This window comes from Oncorhynchus masou, unplaced genomic scaffold, assembly GCF_036934945.1.
Source record: "Oncorhynchus masou masou isolate Uvic2021 unplaced genomic scaffold, UVic_Omas_1.1 unplaced_scaffold_2157, whole genome shotgun sequence".
In the NCBI taxonomy this organism is placed as follows: domain Eukaryota; kingdom Metazoa; phylum Chordata; class Actinopteri; order Salmoniformes; family Salmonidae; genus Oncorhynchus; species Oncorhynchus masou.
Window position 1 is genome coordinate 46,001 of NW_027008634.1, and position 20,992 is coordinate 66,992.

General features: G+C 42.8%; 1 protein-coding gene across 1 annotated transcript in view; it reads right to left on the reverse strand.

Annotated features, from left to right (window-relative positions):
• LOC135533016 (polypeptide N-acetylgalactosaminyltransferase 16-like) overlaps positions 1 to 14,202 on the reverse strand; it is a gene marked incomplete at its 3' end in the record, with an annotated part of 54,963 nt that extends 40,761 nt beyond the window's left edge. The window contains exon 1 of the mRNA XM_064960418.1: positions 13,845 to 14,202. Within this exon, the coding sequence (XP_064816490.1) occupies positions 13,845 to 14,045 (201 nt within the window). The remainder of the gene's footprint in view (positions 1 to 13,844) is intronic.
• Between the last annotated feature and the right edge of the window lie 6,790 nt (positions 14,203 to 20,992).

The window sequence follows — 20,992 nt, forward strand, 5'->3', positions numbered from 1 at the left end:
AACACTCTAACCACTAGGCTACCCTGCCGTGTGTAGTCACCTGTAGTGACTACACACGGCAGTCACTACAGGTTGTATCTCTATGAACTAGAATCTGACTCTAATGGTATCTCTATGAACTAGAATCTGACTCTAATGGTATCTCTAACTCTAACTGTAATCTTTAAACCCACAATGAGTGTTTCCATTCAACTTTAATAGAGAGATAGAGGACACAGGGGATGACGGAGAGAGAGACAGAGGACACAGGGGATGACAGAGAGACAGAGGACACAGGGGATGACAGAGAGACAGAGGACACAGGGGATGACAGAGAGAGAGACAGAGGACACAGAGGATGACAGAGAGACAGAGGACACAGGGGATGACAGAGAGAGAGACAGAGGACACAGAGGATGACGGAAAAACAGAGGACACAGGGGATGACAGAGAGAGAGACAGAGGACACAGAGGATGACAGAGAAACAGAGGACACAGGGGATGACAGAGGGAGAGACAGCGGACACAGGGGATGACAGAGAAACAGAGGACACAGGGGATGACAGAGGGAGAGACAGCGGACACAGGGGATGACAGAGAGACAGAGGACACAGGGGATGACAGAGAGAGACAGAGGACACAGGGGATGACAGAGAGACAGAGGACACAGAGGATGACAGAGGGAGAGACAGAGGACACAGGGGATGACAGAGAGACAGAGGACACAGGGGATGACAGAGAGAGAGACAGAGGACACAGAGGATGACAGAGACAGAGGACACAGAGGATGACAGAGGGAGAGACAGAGGACACAGGGGATGACAGAGAGACAGAGGACACAGGGGATGACAGAGAGAGACAGAGGACAAGGGGGATGACAGAGAGACAGAGGACACAGGGGATGACAGAGACAGAGGACACAGAAGATGACAGAGGGAGAGACAGAGGACACAGGGGATGACAGAGAGACAGAGGACACAGGGGATGACAGAGAGAGAGACAGAGGACACAGAGGATGACAGAGAGAGAGACAGCGGACACAGGGGATGACAGAGAGACAGAGGACACAGGGGATGACAGAGAAACAGAGGACACAGGGGATGACAGAGAGAGAGACAGAGGACACAGAGGATGACAGAGAGAGAGACAGAGGACACAGGGGATGACAGAGAGAGAGAGACAGAGGACACAGAGGATGACAGAGAGAGAGAGACAGAAGTCACAGAGTTGGTGTAGGAGTGAGGCTGAGAGGAAAATAAAGTGGAAGAGAGGAGCGATGATGACACAGGTGATGAATATTTGAAGAAAAGGGGGAGACGTTGTCTGAGGGAAAGAGGATAGAATTGAAGAGGAATGGAAAGAGAACTGAGAGAGAACTGCATTCTTCAGTTCTGGGTTATTAATGGTCTGTCAGGGGAGAGGCTTAAGCTTAGAGCTCACCCACACACTCACAAGCTCACACACATGCGCTCACACACGCGCTCACACACGCACTCACACACTCGCTCACACACGCGCTCACACACACGCTCACACACACGCTCACACACACCTAGAGAACAAAACTCTCTCAGATGATCTCCCATCCAGGCACCTTCATGACCTCACTTTCCATTTCTCAGGAGATGAGAACAAACTGAGAGAATGTGTCCCAAATGGCCCCCTATTCCCTACATAGTGCACCAGGGGCCATAGGGCTCTGGTCAAAAGTAGTGCACTATGTAGGGAATAGGGGGTCATTTATCCATATGAACTGCACTCTGAATGGAATCTTTAAATCCAGATATTTCAATATATGTGATGTCTACAGAGTCTCCTAGATAAACAGATGATGGGATGTCTACAGGGTCTCCTAGATACACAGATGATGGGATGTCTACAGGGTCTCCTAGATACACAGATGATGGGATGTCTACAGGGTCTCCTAGATACACAGATGATGGGATGTCTACAGGGTCTCCTAGATACACTAATGATGGGATGTCTACAGGGTCTCCTAGATACACAGATGATGGGATGTCTACAGGGTCTCCTAGATATACAGATGATGGGATGTCTACAGGGTCTCCTAGATACACAGATGATGGGATGTCTACAGGGTCTCCTAGATACACAGATGATGGGATGTCTACAGGGTCTCCTAGATACACAGATGATGGGATGTCTACAGGGTCTCCTAGATACACAGATGATGGGATGTCTACAGGGTCTCCTAGATACACAGATGATGGGATGTCTACAGGGTCTCCTAGATACACAGATGATGGGATGTCTACAGGGTCTCCTAGATACACAGATGATGGGATGTCTACAGGGTCTCCTAGATACACAGATGATGGGATGTCTACAGGGTCTCCTAGATACACAGATGATGGGATGTCTACAGGGTCTCCTAGATACACAGATGATGGGATGTCTACAGGGTCTCCTAGATACACAGATGATGGGATGTCTACAGGGTCTCCTAGATACACAGATGATGGGATGTCTACAGGGTCTCCTAGATACACAGATGATGGGATGTCTACAGGGTCTCCTAGATACACAGAATGGGAAGAATGGATTTCCTTACTGCAGACAGACAGACCAGACAGTACCAGACAGTACCAGACAGACCAGACAGTACTAGACAGTACCAGACAGTACCAGAGAGACCAGACAGACCAGACAGTACCAGACAGACCAGACAATACCAGACAGTACCAGACAGTACTAGACAGTACCAGACAGTACCAGACAGTACCAGAGAGACCAGACAGACCAGACAGTACCAGACAATACCAGACAGTACCAGACAGTACCAGACAGTACTAGACAATACCAGACAGTACCAGACAGTACCAGAGAGACCAGACAGACCAGACAGTACCAGACAGACCAGACAGTACCAGAGAGACCAGACAGACCAGACAGCACCAGACAGTACCAGACAGACCAGACAGTACCAGACAGTACCAGACAGACCAGACAGTACCAAACAGACAGCTATTACTAAGAGCCCTAAATGAACAAAATTCCTTGATTGGTGATCGCTCTCTACCCACCTCTATGGTCACGTGATTACAGATGGCCCTTGTGGTATGAGTGCCGTCTGTCTAAGTCTATGGTCAGGTATTTAAACGGGCAGGTTGGTCCTCACCTCTGTTTTGTTTGTGTGGGATTTAGGCCCCTAATAGTCAGGCCAAGCAGTCATTTACCTGTTTCCCTTTGTGACTTGTAGTTGGTAAGGACTTATGTTAATTGTCATTTACACTTTTGCATGCAGTAAATAGGCCTGTTTCATTATGATGTTTAATAGGCCTGCTATTATTACACTGATCTATATAAAGCTTGGTCTCATGGTCTCATGGTTGTGACTCCCCTGGGGGATCTGGAGCCATCAAACCCAATTACAAGGAGGGCTGTTATGACCTCATTTCAATGGCCTGCGACTCACTGCCAGAAAACCTATTTATCCTGAGACTTGAAGTGACACTGCAACATTTACCAACCGGATATATATATATACACACACACACACACACACACACACACACACACACACACACGCACGCACGCACGCACGCACGCACGCACACACACACACACACACACACACACATACACACATACACACACACACAATGAAGAGGAGGGGGGTTGAGTTCAACACAGCAATGAAGAGGAGGGGTTGAGCTCGAGATGGGGGCGTTAAACTCAAAACAGCAATGAAGGGAGATGTGTGTGTGTGTGGGGGGGCGCTCATGGAAAAATAAATATAATGTAATGATGCTCCCATAACAAAATAAACTCAAATTACATTACAGCACTGTTACGATAACATCACTGAATCTAATTTAATACCGTGGTTCCTAAAGAAAGAAAGAAAGAAAGAAAGAAAGAAAGAAAGAAAGAAAGAAAGAAAGAAAGAAAGAAAGAAAGAAAGAAAGAAAGAAAGAAAGAGAGAAAGCAAGAAAGAAAGAAAGAAAGAGAGAGAAAGAGAGAGAGAAAGAAAGAAATAAAGAGAGAGAAAGAGAGAGAGAAAGAGAGAGAAAGCAAGAAAGAAAGAAAGATGTCAGAAGGTGAATTCACCAATTTGTTGTAAGTCGCAATTTGTAAGTCGCTCTGGATAAGAGCGTCTGCTAAATGACTTAAATGTAAATGTAATGTAAATGTAAAGAGAGAGAAAGAAAGAGAGAGAGAGAGAGAGAGAGAGAGAGAAAGAAAGAAAGAAAGAAAGAAAGAAAGAAAGAAAGAAAGAAAGAAAGAAAGAAAGAAAGAAAGAAAGAGAGAGAGAGAGAGAGAAAGCAAGAAAGAAAGAAAGAGAAAGCAAGAAAGAAAGAAAGAGAGTGAAAGAGAAAGAGAGAGAGAAAGCAAGAAAGAAAGAAAGAAAGAAAGAAAGAAAGAAAGAAAGAAAGAAAGAGAGAGAGAAAGCAAGAAAGAAAGAAAGAAAGAGAGAAAGAAAGAGAGAGAAAGAAAGAAAGAAAGAAAGAAAGAGAAAGAGGGAGAGAAAAAGAGAGAGAAAGAGAGAGAGAAAGCAAGAAAGAAAGAGAGAGAGAAAGAAAGTAAGAAAGAAAGAAAGAAAGAGAGAGAACGAGAGAGAGAAAGAGAGAGAAAGCAAGAAAGAAAGAAAGAAAGAAAGAGAGAGAGAAAGAAAGAAAGAAATGGTTCAGGAATTCACCTGTCTTATATCAGCTCGCTTGTGCTCAGATGGGAGGTGTAGAAATATTTGAGGTGTGTCCTTAAAAAAATGATCCAAAGTGCTTTCAGGCAGAACTGAATTGTCAGAATTTCAGGCAGAACTGATAGGCATATTTGAAACCAACCAAAAACTGCGTTTAGGGGTAATGCAGTTAGTTATGTTATGAATTTCGACAGCGGAAACTCAGCTTATCCAGCCGTGACGCACACTGCCCATATGAACATGGAACAAGAGTAGCCTAATGTGCCTGTATACTTCCTAGTTAAAAATATGTCATTTCCTATTTATTTTTATTTTTTATAATAACCAAGCATAGCCCCCCTCCTCTAAATTAACGGGTTTTTTTGTCTGCCCAATGCAATCGCAAAGTAGTCAAGACTGTCTCCCGAGACCACTAGGAAATAAATAGTAAATCACCAGAGCTTTATTCAAATATAAAGTTTGAGAGGAGTAAAAGAGCGAGCTGACATTCCCTTCTTATCTTTGTAGGCTGGCCCACATTATTTTAGCCATGCAGATCCGGTTTTGGACGTGCTGTAAAAACCCCTCCAAGATGTAGGCCACGTGTCCATCGTGAAACGAGGGATGAGAACATCGGTGAATTGAGGCGAACCTGATATTTAGAAGTTATCTGTAGCCTGTATAAATGGTTTGTTTTCCGTTGTATATGTTCAAAACCTAAGCCCTCCTTTAGGCCTACTATAAATAACGCTGGTTCAACAGCAACGCGTGTCTTTATCCTGTCGATTTTATTATTGTTTTTCCATTCGGTTTTATTACAACCAAACGTATTAGAATGATTCCCCTTCCTGGTTTTATGGGGACAACGTCCGCGGCGCGCTTGCAATTAAACTTCTGGAGATGTGTGAATGAGATCTGATCTGTAAAATGGTTCCGATTATGTAAAAAAAAAACAGGTCCTATTGGGGAGCAGTGGAACGGTGAGCGGACATCATCTCTATTCATATAGGATCTTTGTCCAGCTACCGTGGAAAGTTTGGATGTGCGTAAAACCATCCATAGTCTACATTGTTTTAATATTTTATGCCCACGGAGAGAAATTATGGGGCCTGTAAATGTGTCATAGCCTATTTACGACACGTTTTTATTTTGTTTAGAATTTGATTATAATTATTTATTCTCTTTTTAGGCCTGATCAATAATTCATTGAATCTTGCTTATTGACAATGTTTGGCATGTCCACGCTTAGCCATACTGTCATTTACAGTCGGCCTAGTCCCTATATCAGTGTGAACGCTATTGAAGAAATGCAAATGTTGACAACAATGGGGACTGCAAAATGGGTTCAAGTTAATTAACGTATTTAGCAAGTATAGGTCTACATTTTGTTATTTCGTTTCTGTAAACCATTTAACAAACTATAAATGGACGAACATTGGAATTGGAGTTGATTCCACGGCAATACATAAAACACCGCAAATACATGACTTGAAGCAACCACGTATTTCGCTACGGAGCACGTTCTGATTGGCCATTGAAGGGGCTAAGCCTCAACACAGCCACAACTTGTTTATTCATCAAAACACTGCCCCTTTTGCGCCAACGCCAGCAAATGCACGGATCATTTTCATAGTGAAAATAGTTCAAATATTTCTGAAACACTCCTAAACCTATAGCGCTATCGCCTTGGCACAGTTGTACCATTGCGTTAGGTTTGTTAAAATAGAGCCGGTTGTCTGTTTGGGATAGTTGTCATCGGCTGACTGCGGGAAATGGAATTGGGGACCCCAACTATAAACTCTTCTTAAAATGTTTTAATGATGATGAAGACAGGAATAAAGGCGAGGTTATTTGGTCTAATTCCTTGCCATAACTGTATCCCAGGGACTCATGATGGGGCCAAGACATAAAGTCATCCTGAATGATGTCAGGAACCCCTGGTTGTCGAGGGCACCCTGTTGTCATGGAACATCACAGAGAGCACAAGGTGGTGTTCCATTCTATATTGTAGATACACCAATGGAATGTTCAGGACTAGGATTGGTTTGGTTAGGTGTTAGGGTTACGGTTTGGGGTTAAGGTTAAGGTTAGGTGTTAGGGTTACGGTTTGGGGTTAAGGTTAGGTGTTAGGGTTACGGTTTGGGGTTAAGGTTAGGTGTTAGGGTTACGGTTTGGGGTTAAGGTTAGGTGTTAGGGTTACGGTTTGGGGTTAAGGTTAGGTGTTAGGGTTACGGTTTGGGGTTAAGGTTAGGTGTTAGGGTTACGGTTTGGGGTTAAGGTTAGGCCTGTTATTGTTACAGTTTGGGGTTAAGGTTAGGTGTTAGGGTTACGGTTTGGGGTTAAGGTTAGGTGTTAGGGTTACAGTTTGGGGTTAAGGTTAGGTGTTAGGGTTACGGTTTGGGGTTAAGGTTAGGTGTTAGGGTTACGGTTTGGGGTTAAGGTTAGGTGTTAGGGTTACAGTTTGGGGTTAAGGTTAGGTGTTAGGGTTACGGTTTGGGGTTAAGGTTAAGGTTACGGTTTGGGGTTACGGTTTGGGGTTAAGGTTAGGTGTTAGGGTTACGGTTTGGGGTTAAGGTTAGGTGTTAGGGTTAAGGTTAGTTGTTAGGGTTACGGTTTGGGGTTGAGATTAAGGTTAGGTGTTAGGGTTACGGGTTGGGGTTAAGGTTACGGTTTGGGGCTAAGGTTAAGGTTAGGTGTTAGGGTTAAGGTTAGGTGTTAGGGTTAAGGTTAGGTGTTAGGGTTAAGGTTAGGTGTTAGGGTTAAGGTTAGGTGTTAGGGTTAGGCCTGTTATTGTTACGGTTTGGGGTTAAAGTTAGGTGTTAGGGTTACCGTTTGGGGTTAAGGTTAGGTGTTAGGGTTACCGTTTGGGGTTAAGGTTAGGTGTTAGGGTTATGGTTTGGGGTTAGTAATGCACCTTGGAAATTCTTAATGCACCTTGGAAAGCACATAACCTTAATGCACCTTGGAAAGCACCTAACCTTAATGCACCTTGGAATATTGCTGTTCACCCCTACAATTGTTTTTATTGATGGGCCCAGCCACTCTTTGATGGTGCTCTGCATGTGCAATTAACAGCAGATGTTTTCCACACAAGTCATTGTAAAACGAAAACTCAGATGTGATTGTGCTATTGTTTTAGTTTTTTTACTACATTTAGGTCTACAAAACACTGAGATCATAGAACATAGTACCATGTGTTTGCTTCATGGTTTACCTCATCTGGGGGCGGCAGGGTAGCCTAGTACTTAGAGTGTTGGACTAGTAACCGGAAGGTTGCAAGTTCAACCCCCCAAGCTGACAAGGTACAAATCTGCCGTTCTGTCCCTGAACAGGCAGTTAACCCACTGTTCCCAGGCAGTCATTGAAAATAAGAATTTGTTCTTAACTGACTTGCCTGGTTAAATAAAGGTAAAAATCAGGGAAACTCGTACCTCTCAACCTGCTCCCTTCCTCCATATATGGAGACTGGAGCATATTATATAGCCTTCTTCCTTTCTCTATATGGAGACTGGAGCATATTATATAGCCTTCTCCCTTCCTCCATATATGGAGACTGGAGCATATTATATAGCCTTCTCCCTTTCTCCATATGGAGACTGGAGCATATTATATAGCCTTCTCCCTTTCTCCATATGGAGACTGGAGCATATTATATAGCCTTCTCCCTTTCTCCATATGGAGACTGGAGCATATTATATAGCCTTCTCCCTTTCTCCATATGGAGACTCGAGCATATTAAATAGCCTTCTCCCTTCCTCCATATATGGAGACTGGGGCATATTATATAGCCTTCTCCCTTTCTCCATATGGAGACTGGAGCATATTATATAGTCTTCTCCCTTTCTCCATATGGAGACTGGAGCATATTATATAGCCTTCTCCATATATGGAGACTGGAGCACATTATATAGCCTTCTCCCTTTCTCCATATGGAGACTGGAGCATATTATATAGCCTTCTCCCTTTCTCCATATATGGAGACTGGAGCATATTATATAGCCTTCTCCCTTTCTCCATATATGGAGACTGGAGCATTATATAGCCTTCTCCCTTTCTCCATGTATGGAGACTGGAGCATATTATATAGCCTTCTCCCTTTCTCCATGTATGGAGACTGGAGCATATTATATAGCCTTCTCCCTTCCTCCATATGGAGACTGGAGCATATTATATAGCCTTCTCCCTTCCTCCATGTATGGAGACTGGAGCATATTATATAGCCTTCTCCCTTTCTCCATATGGAGACTGGAGCATATTATATAGCCTTCTCCTTTCTCCATATGGAGACTGGAGCATATTATTTAGCCTTCTCCCTTTCTCCATATGGAGACTGGAGCATATTATATAGCCTTCTCCCTTTCTCCATATGGAGACTGGAGCATATTATATAGCCTTCTCCTTCCTCCATATGGAGACTGGAGCATATTATATAGCCTTCTCCCTTTCTCCATGTATGGAGACTGGAGCATATTATATAGCCTTCTCCTTTTCTCCATATGGAGACTGGAGCATATTATATAGCCTTCTCCCTTTCTCCATATGGAGACTGGAGCATATTATATAGCCTTCTCCCTTTCTCCATATGGAGACTGGAGCATATTATATAGCCTTCTCCCTTTCTCCATATATGGAGACTGGAGCATATTATATAGCCTTCTCCCTTTCTCCATATATGGAGACTGGAGCATATTATATAGCCTTCTCCCTTTCTCCATGTATGGAGACTGGAGCATATTATATAGCCTTCTCCCTTTCTCCATGTATGGAGACTGGAGCATATTATATAGCCTTCTCCCTTCCTCCATATGGAGACTGGAGCATATTATATAGCCTTCTCCCTTCCTCCATGTATGGAGACTGGAGCATATTAAATAGCCTTCTCCCTTTCTCCATATGGAGACTGGAGCATATTATATAGCCTTCTCCCTTTCTCCATATGGAGACTGGAGCATATTATATAGCCTTCTCCCTTTCTCCATATGGAGACTGGAGCATATTATATAGCCTTCTCCCTTTCTCCATATATGGAGACTGGAGCATATTATATAGCCTTCTCCCTTTCTCCATATATGGAGACTGGAGCATATTATATAGCCTTCTCCCTTTCTCCATGTATGGAGACTGGAGCATATTATATAGCCTTCTCCCTTTCTCCATGTATGGAGACTGGAGCATATTATATAGCCTTCTCCCTTCCTCCATATGGAGACTGGAGCATATTATATAGCCTTCTCCCTTTCTCCATATGGAGACTGGAGCATATTATTTAGCCTTCTCCCTTTCTCCATATGGAGACTGGAGCATATTATATAGCCTTCTCCCTTTCTCCATATATGGAGACTGGAGCATATTATATAGCCTTCTCCCTTTCTCCATATGGAGACTGGAGCATATTATATAGCCTTCTCCCTTTCTCCATGTATGGAGACTGGAGCATATTATATAGCCTTCTCCCTTTCTCCATGTATGGAGACTGGAGCATATTATATAGCCTTCTCCCTTCCTCCATATGGAGACTGGAGCATATTATATAGCCTTCTCCCTTCCTCCATGTATGGAGACTGGAGCATATTATATAGCCTTCTCCCTTTCTCCATATGGAGACTGGAGCATATTATATAGCCTTCTCCCTTTCTCCATATGGAGACTGGAGCATATTATTTAGCCTTCTCCCTTTCTCCATATGGAGACTGGAGCATATTATATAGCCTTCTCCATATGGAGACTGGAGCATATTATATAGCCTTCTCCCTTCCTCCATATGGAGACTGGAGCATATTATATAGCCTTCTCCCTTTCTCCATATATGGAGACTGGAGCATATTATATAGCCTTCTCCCTTTCTCCATATGGAGACTGGAGCATATTATATAGCCTTCTCCCTTTCTCCATATGGAGACTGGAGCATATTATATAGCCTTCTCCCTTTCTCCATATGGAGACTGGAGCATATTATATAGCCTTCTCCCTTTCTCCATATATGGAGACTGGAGCATATTATATAGCCTTCTCCCTTTCTCCATATATGGAGACTGGAGCATATTATATAGCCTTCTCCCTTTCTCCATATATTGAGACTGGAGCATATTATATAGCCTTCTCCCTTTCTCCATATATTGAGACTGGAGCATATTATATAGCCTTCTCCCTTTCTCCATATATTGAGACTGGAGCATATTATATAGCCTTCTCCCTTTCTCCATATATGGAGACTGGAGCATATTATATAGCCTTCTCCCTTTCTCCATATGGAGACTGGAGCATATTATATAGCCTTCTCCCTTTCTCCATATGGAAACTGGAGCATATTATATAGCCTTCTCCCTTTCTCCATATGGAGACTGGAGCATATTATATAGCCTTCTCCATATATGGAGACTGGAGCACATTATATAGCCTTCTCCCTTTCTCCATATGGAGACTGGAGCATATTATATAGCCTTCTCCCTTTCTCCATATGGAGACTGGAGCATATTATATAGCCTTCTCCCTTTCTCCATATGGAGACTGGAGCATATTATATAGCCTTCTCCCTTTCTCCATATGGAGACTGGAGCATATTATATAGCCTTCTCCCTTTCTCCATATGGAGACTGGAGCATATTATATAGCCTTCTCCCTTCCTCCATATTGAGACTGAAGCCTATTATATAGCTTTGGTGGCCTATTGACTTTACGGTGCTATAGGCCTTCATCCACAACCTCTTCATATTTTCTCCAGTCACAATGAAAAACATTGGCACCTGTGAAGGCTACTGGGAGGACTAGGGACCACATCAGCACGTGGGTCTTTCTTCCAATGCCTGAGCCACTAAGCACAGCTGACTGGATTTCATTGATCTAGTAAAAACTATCCCAAGGTAATTGTTCCGTTTCTTGGAGCACTCCTCCCGAACTTTACTCAAGAACCTGTTATAAATGTTCCATTCATAGTTATGATTTTAAAAAACTGTCTGTCAGGAATTATAGGCCGCAAAAAATAAACACTCTGATTGGGCATTGAGCATCAAAGTGAAGAACACGTGAAGCTTATTGAGAATAGATGATTGGTCCTGAAGAGAACATGTCATTATTTTCCTACAGGTCAGAGGCCTAATAGGCATTAACCTGAGTAAATGATATGAAAATGACAGTAAAATCCTAAAATAGGTTTTTCAGGTGGGCAGGTTTGGGTAGGTTACTTTCTAAATGTAATCCGTTACTACCCAACCCTGCAGGTGCGCCTATAGTTGTCCTGCCAAATTAATACAACTCAAAATATGTCAAGAATTCCAAATGGCATGTCCACGACCACACAGAGCAGTGATTTTCCATGCACCCCTAGACACACGGAGCGATAAGACCCGGGAAAGAGCTCTATCACATCTAGACAAAGGAAATAGACGCGTCAAACGGCGAAAGAAGAGAAAGATCATCCGTCCCTGAACCGTCTCTGTAAAGGCTACAGACCTGCATGTTGTCCTCCACCCCAGATATTTGTATCTAAATGTTCAATGGGTCTCGGTTTATATCGCAGAGAATATGCTCTAGATTCTGTTTATATCGCAGAGAATATGCTCTAGATTCTGTTTATATCGCAGAGAATATGCTCTAGATTCTGTTTATATCGCAGAGAATGTGCTCTAGATTCTGTTTATATCGCAGAGAATATGCTCTAGATTCTGTTTATATCGCAGAGAATGTGCTCTAGATTCTGTTTATATCGCAGAGAATATGCTCTAGATTCTGTTTATATCGCAGAGAATATGCTCTAGATTCTGTTTATATCGCAGAGAATATGCTCTAGATTCTGTTTATATCGCAGAGAATATGCTCTAGATTCTGTTTATATCGCAGAGAATATGCTCTAGATTCTGTTTATATCGCAGAGAATATGCTCTAGATTCTGTTTATATCGCAGAGAATATGCTCTAGATTCTGTTTATATCGCAGAGAATGTGCTCTAGATTCTGTTTATATCGCAGAGAATATGCTCTAGATTCTGTTTATATCGCAGAGAATGTGCTCTAGATTCTGTTTATATCGCAGAGAATATGCTCTAGATTCTGTTTATATCGCAGAGAATATGCTCTAGATTCTGTTTATATCGCAGAGAATGTGCTCTAGATTCTGTTTATATCGCAGAGAATGTGCTCTAGATTCTGTTTATATCGCAGAGAATATGCTCTAGATTCTGTTTATATCGCAGAGAATGTGCTCTAGATTCTGTTTATATCGCAGAGAATATGCTCTAGATTCTGTTTATATCGCAGAGAATATGCTCTAGATTCTGTTTATATCGCAGAGAATATGCTCTAGATTCTGTTTATATCGCAGAGAATATGCTCTAGATTCTGTTTATATCGCAGAGAATATGCTCTAGATTCTGTTTATATCGCAGAGAATATGCTCTAGATTCTGTTTATATCGCAGAGAATATGCTCTAGATTCTGTTTATATATAGAGAATATGCTCTAGATTCTGTTTATATCGCAGAGAATATGCTCTAGATTCTGTTTATATCGCAGAGAATGTGCTCTAGATTCTGTTTATATCGCAGAGAATATGCTCTAGATTCTGTTTATATCGCAGAGAATATGCTCTAGATTCTGTTTATATCGCAGAGAATGTGCTCTAGATTCTGTTTATATCGCAGAGAATGTGCTCTAGATTCTGCAACACAGTCATAACAGTTGCATATCTACGCTCCAGACCGTGGCTACCCGCGGACGGCTCGGCTCTCAGGGCTAGCTCGGTTTGCTCCCTCATCCTTCAGAGTCTTACGGAAAGCCTCTTATGGGTTATTCGGGTCCTGTGGCAGCCTTTGACCAAAGGGAAATGGACGAGAGGGAAAGGCCTACAAATAACGCATAAAAAAACATAGGCTATTTAGAGCTCAGTTTAAGTATATGAAATGGACCACGTCGTCGACGCACAGGTTCTTTGCGTCAAATACATTCAAGCAGCATAGGTTTAGTGTGGAGGTGGGTGAACAGTACCTCCAGCTGTGCATCACAACACAGATTACCCAACGCGCATCAACATGAAACACACCCACCCCTCCCTGGCTATGCTGTGCCAGGCTGTCTGTGCTGTGCGGCGAGCTGCAGTCTCACACAGCCAGCCGCTTTCCTTCCAGCAGAGAGAGAGAGAGCGCCGCAGCGCAGTCTGTCGCTCTTCCCTTATCTATCACTGTTCTCTCTATCAACAAATCCAGCTCCGCTACTCTCAACCTGTCACTTACGATTAGCGGAATGGTCCTGTGACTGTCATCTCGGTGGATGTCAGGTCGCCCGGCATGGCTCCTGCTGTCCCCGACGCGGGGTTGCGAGGCCGAGGACGGGGATGATGTGTGCGGCTTATTGTCCTGCCACAGGTAATAACATGTTCCCAGGATCCACGCTACAGTCAAGATTGCGATGGCGTTGGCCCGTATCCTGCGCATTGTGAGCCCATAAGGAGAGCTCCGTCCCTCGGAGATATGTCCAGATGGTTCAGGTTCGGTCGGTGTTCTGCTGGATCAGAAGACCAAGCGGGAGGAGGAGAGTTGGTGATGGCTCCGCACCGCAGCAAACAGCCTCCGAGCTATTCTGATGGAGAGAACGAGCGGACCCTATGCAGGGATTTGCGCACTCACAGAGCCGTGCGCGGTCCTAACGCCGAGAAGTTCCTTCCGAGGTGTCGTCACCCACTGGCTGCTGCGCTAAGCTGCTAAAGTCTGGCTGCATTACGCACAGATTTTCTCCGTTTGTTTTCTGTTAGAATAGATACTCATCGTACAATTTACATAAATAAAAGAGACAACCCTGACTAAACAAGGATGACAGGATTATTTGTCTCTAATGTGGTTTTAATAAATAGCCTATTTGGCAAACTCCACCAAGCAAATCAGGTCAACTAAAACGATCAAGGAGGCAAAACTGAATTACTGTTTTGGATTGTCTTCCTTCTATGTTCACAAGGGAAATTCTCTCTATTCATTTGAGAGAAAAAATATATATATTTGCAATGTTGACGAGAGAAAAAAAATATATATTTGCAATGTTGACGGACATCTCTGACTTTTGTGGCCTTCAGAATATGGCTGGCTGGCTGGCTGGCTGGCTGGCTGGCTGGCTGGCTGGCTGGCTGGCTGGCTAGCAGGCAGGCAGGCAGGCAGGCAGGCAGGCAGGCAACGGATGGTCAGGTCCCAGCTGGGTTAAGTCTGAAGTGACACCCTATTCCCTATGTAGTGCAGCCCAAAGGCCCTGGTGAGAAGTAGTGTCCTACTGTCATAGGCTATTCCTATTCCCTATTCTATTATATTCCTATTCCCTATTCTATTATATTCTATTCCCTATTCTATTATATTCCTATTCCCTATTCTATTTATATTCCCTATTCTATTCCTATTCCCTATTCTATTCCTATTCCCTATTCTATTCTATTCGATTCCCTATTCTATTCCTATTCCCTATTCTATTCCTATTCCCTATTCTATTATATTCATATTCCATATTCTATTTCTATTCCCTATTCTATTCCTATTCCCTATTCTATTCCTATTCCCTATTCTATTCTATTCCTATTCCATTATATTCATATTCCCTATTCTATTCTATTCCTATTCCCTATTCTATTATATTCCTATTCTATTCCTATTCCCTAATATTCCTATTCCCTATTCTATTCCTATTCCCTATTATATTATATTCCTATTCTATTATATTCCTATTCTATTATATTCCTATACACTATTCTATTATATTCCTATTTTATTCCTATTCCCTATTCTATTATATTCCTATACACTATTATATTATATTCCTATTCTATTATATTCCTATTCTATTATATTCTATTCATATTCCCTATTCTATTATACTCCTATTCTATTCTATTCCCTATTATATTCTGTTCTATTCCTATTCTATTCCTATTCTATTCTATTCATATCCCCTATTCTATTCTATTCCTATTCTATTCTATTCCTATTCTATTATATTCCTATTCTATTCCCATTCTATTCTTTTATATTAGATTCCTATTCCCTATTCTATTCCAATTCCCTATTCTATTCTATTCTATTCCTATTCTATTATATTCCTATTCTATTCATATTCTATTCTATTCCTATTCCCTATTCTATTATATTCCTATTCTATTCTATTCCTATTCTATTCTATTCCTATTCCCTATTCTATTCTATTCCTATTCTATTCTATTCCACTTCCCTATTCTATTCCTATTCCCTATTCTATTCTATTCCTTTTCTATTATATTCCTATTCTATTCTATTCCTATTACCTATTCTATTCCTATTCATATTCTATTCCTATTCCCTATTCCCTATTCTATTCTATTCCTATTCCCTATTCTATTCTATTCCTTATTCTATTCCTATTCTATTCTATCCCTATTCTATTCTATTCCTATTCTATTCCCTATTCTATTCCTATTCTATTCCTATTCCCTATTCTATTCCTATTCTATTCTATTCTATTCCTATAAACTATTATATTATATTCCCATTCCCTACATAGAACCAGCGAAAGGGTAGAACTCTCTCTCCTCCCTCTCTCCGTCTCTCCGTCTCTCCCTCCCTCCCTCCCTCCCTCCCTCCCTCCCTCCCTCCCTCCCTCCCTGTTACAGCCGGGGGGCATGGGCTATCAGCATGCTTGAGTCCCCTGTGATGTGCAAGCTGGATATTTGATGTGTGTTATGGCTGTGCAAACACAAAGTCAGTCAGAGTACAGAGAGAGAGAGACAGCAGGAATCTGGGCAGGACAGGACAATGGATGGTCTGTGGTACAGGGTCACTATGTGGTTTAACAGTACAGGAAATTCAAAGTGTGAGATGGCTGCTTAAACAGAAAGAGGTAATTGTGTGTGTGTCTACTGTCCAGAGCCAGATAGCTTCCCTTCAGCCTCAGAACTCGAGTCTAGACTATTCCGGTATTTAGGTCATTCCCCAGGTCTCCCCTGTGAACAAGATCTGTTAACATCAATGTGACCACTACCTGTTTAAATACGATCTGTTAACATCAATGTGACAATCACCTGGTTAAATACGATATGTTAGCATCAATGTGACAATCACCTGGTTAAATACGATATGTTAGCATCAATGTGACAATCACCTGGTTAAATACGATATGTTAACCTCAATGTGACAATCACCTGGTTAAATACGATCTGTTAACATCAATGTGACCACTACCTGGTTAAATACGATCTGTTAACCTCAATGTGACAACCAACTGTTTAAATAACCGCTTATATCACCAGCCAACCAATTATATTTTTTTGGGGCCCATAGTACAATAAGAATGATTCCCAAATGGCAACCCATTCTCTAAAACGTGGGCCCATAGGGCTCTGGTCAGAACTAGTGTGAATAGATTGCCATTTCGGGTGCGTATCCAGTCTTCGGGCTGGTGGGACCTGCATTGGACTAAGTTGATTCAGGGCACATGGGGGATTAGGGCAGAAAAGGGAGTGTATCGTTTTCCTTCCTCCCTTCCTCCAGCCCCCTTTGAGCTGAGGAGTGCACGTCTGCAATACTGTACAGTGTACACTTGTTCCACTCTACCACCCCCCCCTCACTCTCCACTCCTTTAGAATGAGTCTATAGTTTTGGACTAACAGACCTCTGCAATACTATAGCTTGTACACAGTTCATCAATCAACAGTCCTCGCAGCTTAGCTCATCATAGTGTAACTGCACTGTTAGTAGGACTATAGCTCATTACAATTGGTTGTTCTGGTGCCACTTGAGCAATTTAAAATATTGATTGGGTACCTTCTTACTGAGGAATATAATTGTTTTTCAAGAATATCTTTGTTTTATATTGTATTAGATGAAGTTCTATATGCAGGGCACCCTTGTGAAAGACTCTGGTCTACAAGGTGACTTCCTGTTGAAATAAAGAAATCAAATAAATACCCTGGTCTACAAGGTAACTTCCTGTTTAAATAAAGATATAGAGACCCTGGTCTACAAGGTGACTTCCTGTTTAAATAAAGATATAAAGACCCTGGTCTACAAGGTGACTTCCTGTTTAAATAAAGATATAAATACCCTGGTCTACAAGGTGACTTCCTGTTTAAATAAAGATATAAAGACCCTGGTCTACAAGGTGACTTCCTGTTTAAATAAAGATATAAAGACCCTGGTCTACAAGGTGACTTCCTGTTTAAATAAAGATATCAAATAAATACCCTGGTCTACAAGGTGACTTCCTGTTTAAATAAAGATATAAAGACCCTGGTCTACAGGGTGACTTCCTGTTTAAATAAAGATTTCAAATAAATACCCTGGTCTACAAGGTGACTTCCTGTTTAAATAAAGATATAAAGACCCTGGTCTACAAGGTGACTTCCTGTTTAAATAAAGATATAAAGACCCTGGTCTACAAGGTGACTTCCTGTTTAAATAAAGATATCAAATAAATACCCTGGTCTACAAGGTGACTTCCTGTTTAAATAAAGATATAAAGACCCTGGTCTACAGGGTGACTTCCTGTTTAAATAAAAATATAAAGACCCTGGTCTACAAGGTGACTTCCTGTTTAAATAAATATATAAAGACCCTGGTCTACAGGGTGAATTCCTGTTTAAATAAAGATATAAAGACCCTGGTCTACAAGGTGACTTCCTGTTTAAATAAAGATATAAAGACCCTGGTCTACAAGGTGACTTCCTGTTTAAATAAAGATATAAAGACCCTGGTCTACAAGGTGACTTCCTGTTTAAATAAAGATATAAAGACCATGGTCTACAAGGTGACTTCCTGTTTAAATAAAGATATAAAGACCCTGGTCTACAAGGTGACTTCCTGTTTAAATAAAGATATAAAGACCCTGGTCTACAAGGTGACTTCCTGTTTAAATAAAGATATAAATACCCTGGTCTACAAGGGGACTTCCTGTTTAAATAAAGATATAAAGACCCTGGTCTACAAGGGGACTTCCTGTTTAAATAAAGATATCAAATACATATCCTGGTCTACAAGGTGACTTCCTGTTGATATAAAATAAATAAATAAAGGAAGTAACACAGCCTTGAGAGGGAAGTAACACAGCCCTGGGAGGAAGTAACACAGCCTTGGGAAGGAAGTAACACAACCCTGGGAGGGAAGTAACACAGCCCTGGGAGGGAGTAACACAGCCCTGGGAAGGGAGTAACACAGCCCTGGGAGGAAGTAACACAGCCCTGGGAAGGGTAACACAGTAACACAGCCCTGGGAAGGGAGTAACACAGCCCTGGGAAGGAGTAACACAGCCCTGGGAAGGGAAGTAACACAGCCCTGGGAGGAAGTAACACAGCCCTGGGAGGAGTAACACAGCCCTGGGAAGGAGTAACACAGCCCTGGGAGGGAGTAACACAGCCCTGGGAAGGGAGTAACACAGCCCTGGGAGGGAAGTAACACAGCCCTGGGAAGGGAGTAACACAGCCCTGGGAAGGGAGTAACACAGCCCTGGGAGGAAGTAACACAGCCCTGGGAAGGGAGTAACACAGCCCTGGGAGGAAGTAACACAGCCTTGGGAAGGAGTAACACAGCCCTGGGAGGGAAGTAACACAGCCCTGGGAAGGGAGTAACACAGCCCTGGGAAGGGAGTAACACAGCCCTGGGAAGGAAGTAACACAGCCCTGGGAAGGGAAGTAACACAGCCCTGGGAAGGGAAGTAACACAGCCCTGAGAGGGAAGTAACACAACCCTGGGAAGGAAGTAACACAACCCTGGGAAGGAAGTAACACAACCCTGGGAAGGAAGTAACACAGCCCTGGGAAGGGAGTAACACAGCCCTGGGAAGGGAGTAACACAGCCCTGGGAGGGAAGTAACACAGCCAATGGGAGGGAAGTAACACAGCCCTGGGAGGGAAGTAACACAGCCCTGGGAAGGGAGTAACACAGCCCTGGGAGGGAAGTAACACAGCCCTGGGAAGGAATTAACACAGCCCTGGGAGGGGAGTAACACAGCCTTGGGACGGAGTAACACAGCCCTGGGAAGGGAGTAACACAGCCTTGGGACGGAGTAACACAGCCCTGGGAGGGAAGTAACACAGCCCTGGGAAGGGAGTAACACAGCCCTGGGAGGGAAGTAACAGCTGGCGAGAAGTTTACAATATCGGTCTTATCTCCATGTTTCTGGTTTGTAACGCTTATTACTTTCAACAAATGTCAGACATCATTTCATGTTTGTGTCGATGTGAGTAGTTAATGCTATAGGTTTGAAATGTATGAAAATGAACCATGCCTCAACATCACAATGCTGCGTAACCACTGCATTTTGCCTTACAATCTTAATGTGACGACAGTGGATGACATAATAGCTATATTGACCCTCATTTTCCATCTCTCTTTAATGAGAATGTTGTGGGATATCTTTCAAACCATTTTTAATGACTATTCATGCTTAGCCAATCAGGTGCTGCAGCTGTCCTTGTCATGTGCTCCTTGTGTCTTGATAGAATAGTAGCCCTACCAATCAGGTGCTCACGATACTTCATGATACTTCTCCCAGGCTAACACAATACTTCTCCCAGGCTAACAGCCAAGACTAGCTAGCATGATACTTCTCCCAGGCTAACACCCAAGACTAGCAAGCATGATACCTCTCCCAGGCTAACACAATACTTCTCCCAGGCTAACAGCCAAGACTAGCTAGCATGATACTTCTCCCAGGCTAACACGATACTTCTCCCAGGCTAACAGCCAAGACTAGCAAGCATGATACCTCTCCCAGGCTAACACGATATTTCTCCCAGGCTAACAGCCAAGACTAGCTAGCATGATACTTCTCCCAGGCTAAGACGATACCTCTCCCAGGCTAACACGATATTTCTCCCAGGCTAACAGCCAAGACTAGGTAGCATGATACTTTAAACCTGTAATTTAGTCACTAGATTGATTAAGAACATGATGTTTGGAACCTAAAAGAACTAAACACAACTTTACAACCGAAAAACACTTACGTTGCTCAAAAACACTTCTTGCTGATAACTCGGCCTAACATGGTCTGTTTTTTAGGGCTGATTTTTTGTTGGAAGCTCGTTCTTTGCATTAGTGTAACGGCTAGCTTAGTTAGCGGTGCGCGCCAAATAGCGTTTCAATCAGTGACGTCACTTGCTCTGAAACCTTGAAGTAGTGGTTCCCCTTGCTCTGCCGCGGCTTTTGTGGGTGACTGTTGTTGATGTGTGCAGGTTCACGCCCAGGTATGGGCAAGGGGACGGTCTAAAGTTCTACTGTTACATTAGGAACATGCTGACTTCACTATGTCATTCCAGCTTCTGTCTTATCTGAGAACTGTCAGGACCCGGTTACGAACCTGGGTCTCCGGAGTGAGAAACAGTCACTTAACCAACTGAGCCACGAATAGTCAGCAGAACCCAGAAGATGAGGCAGACACA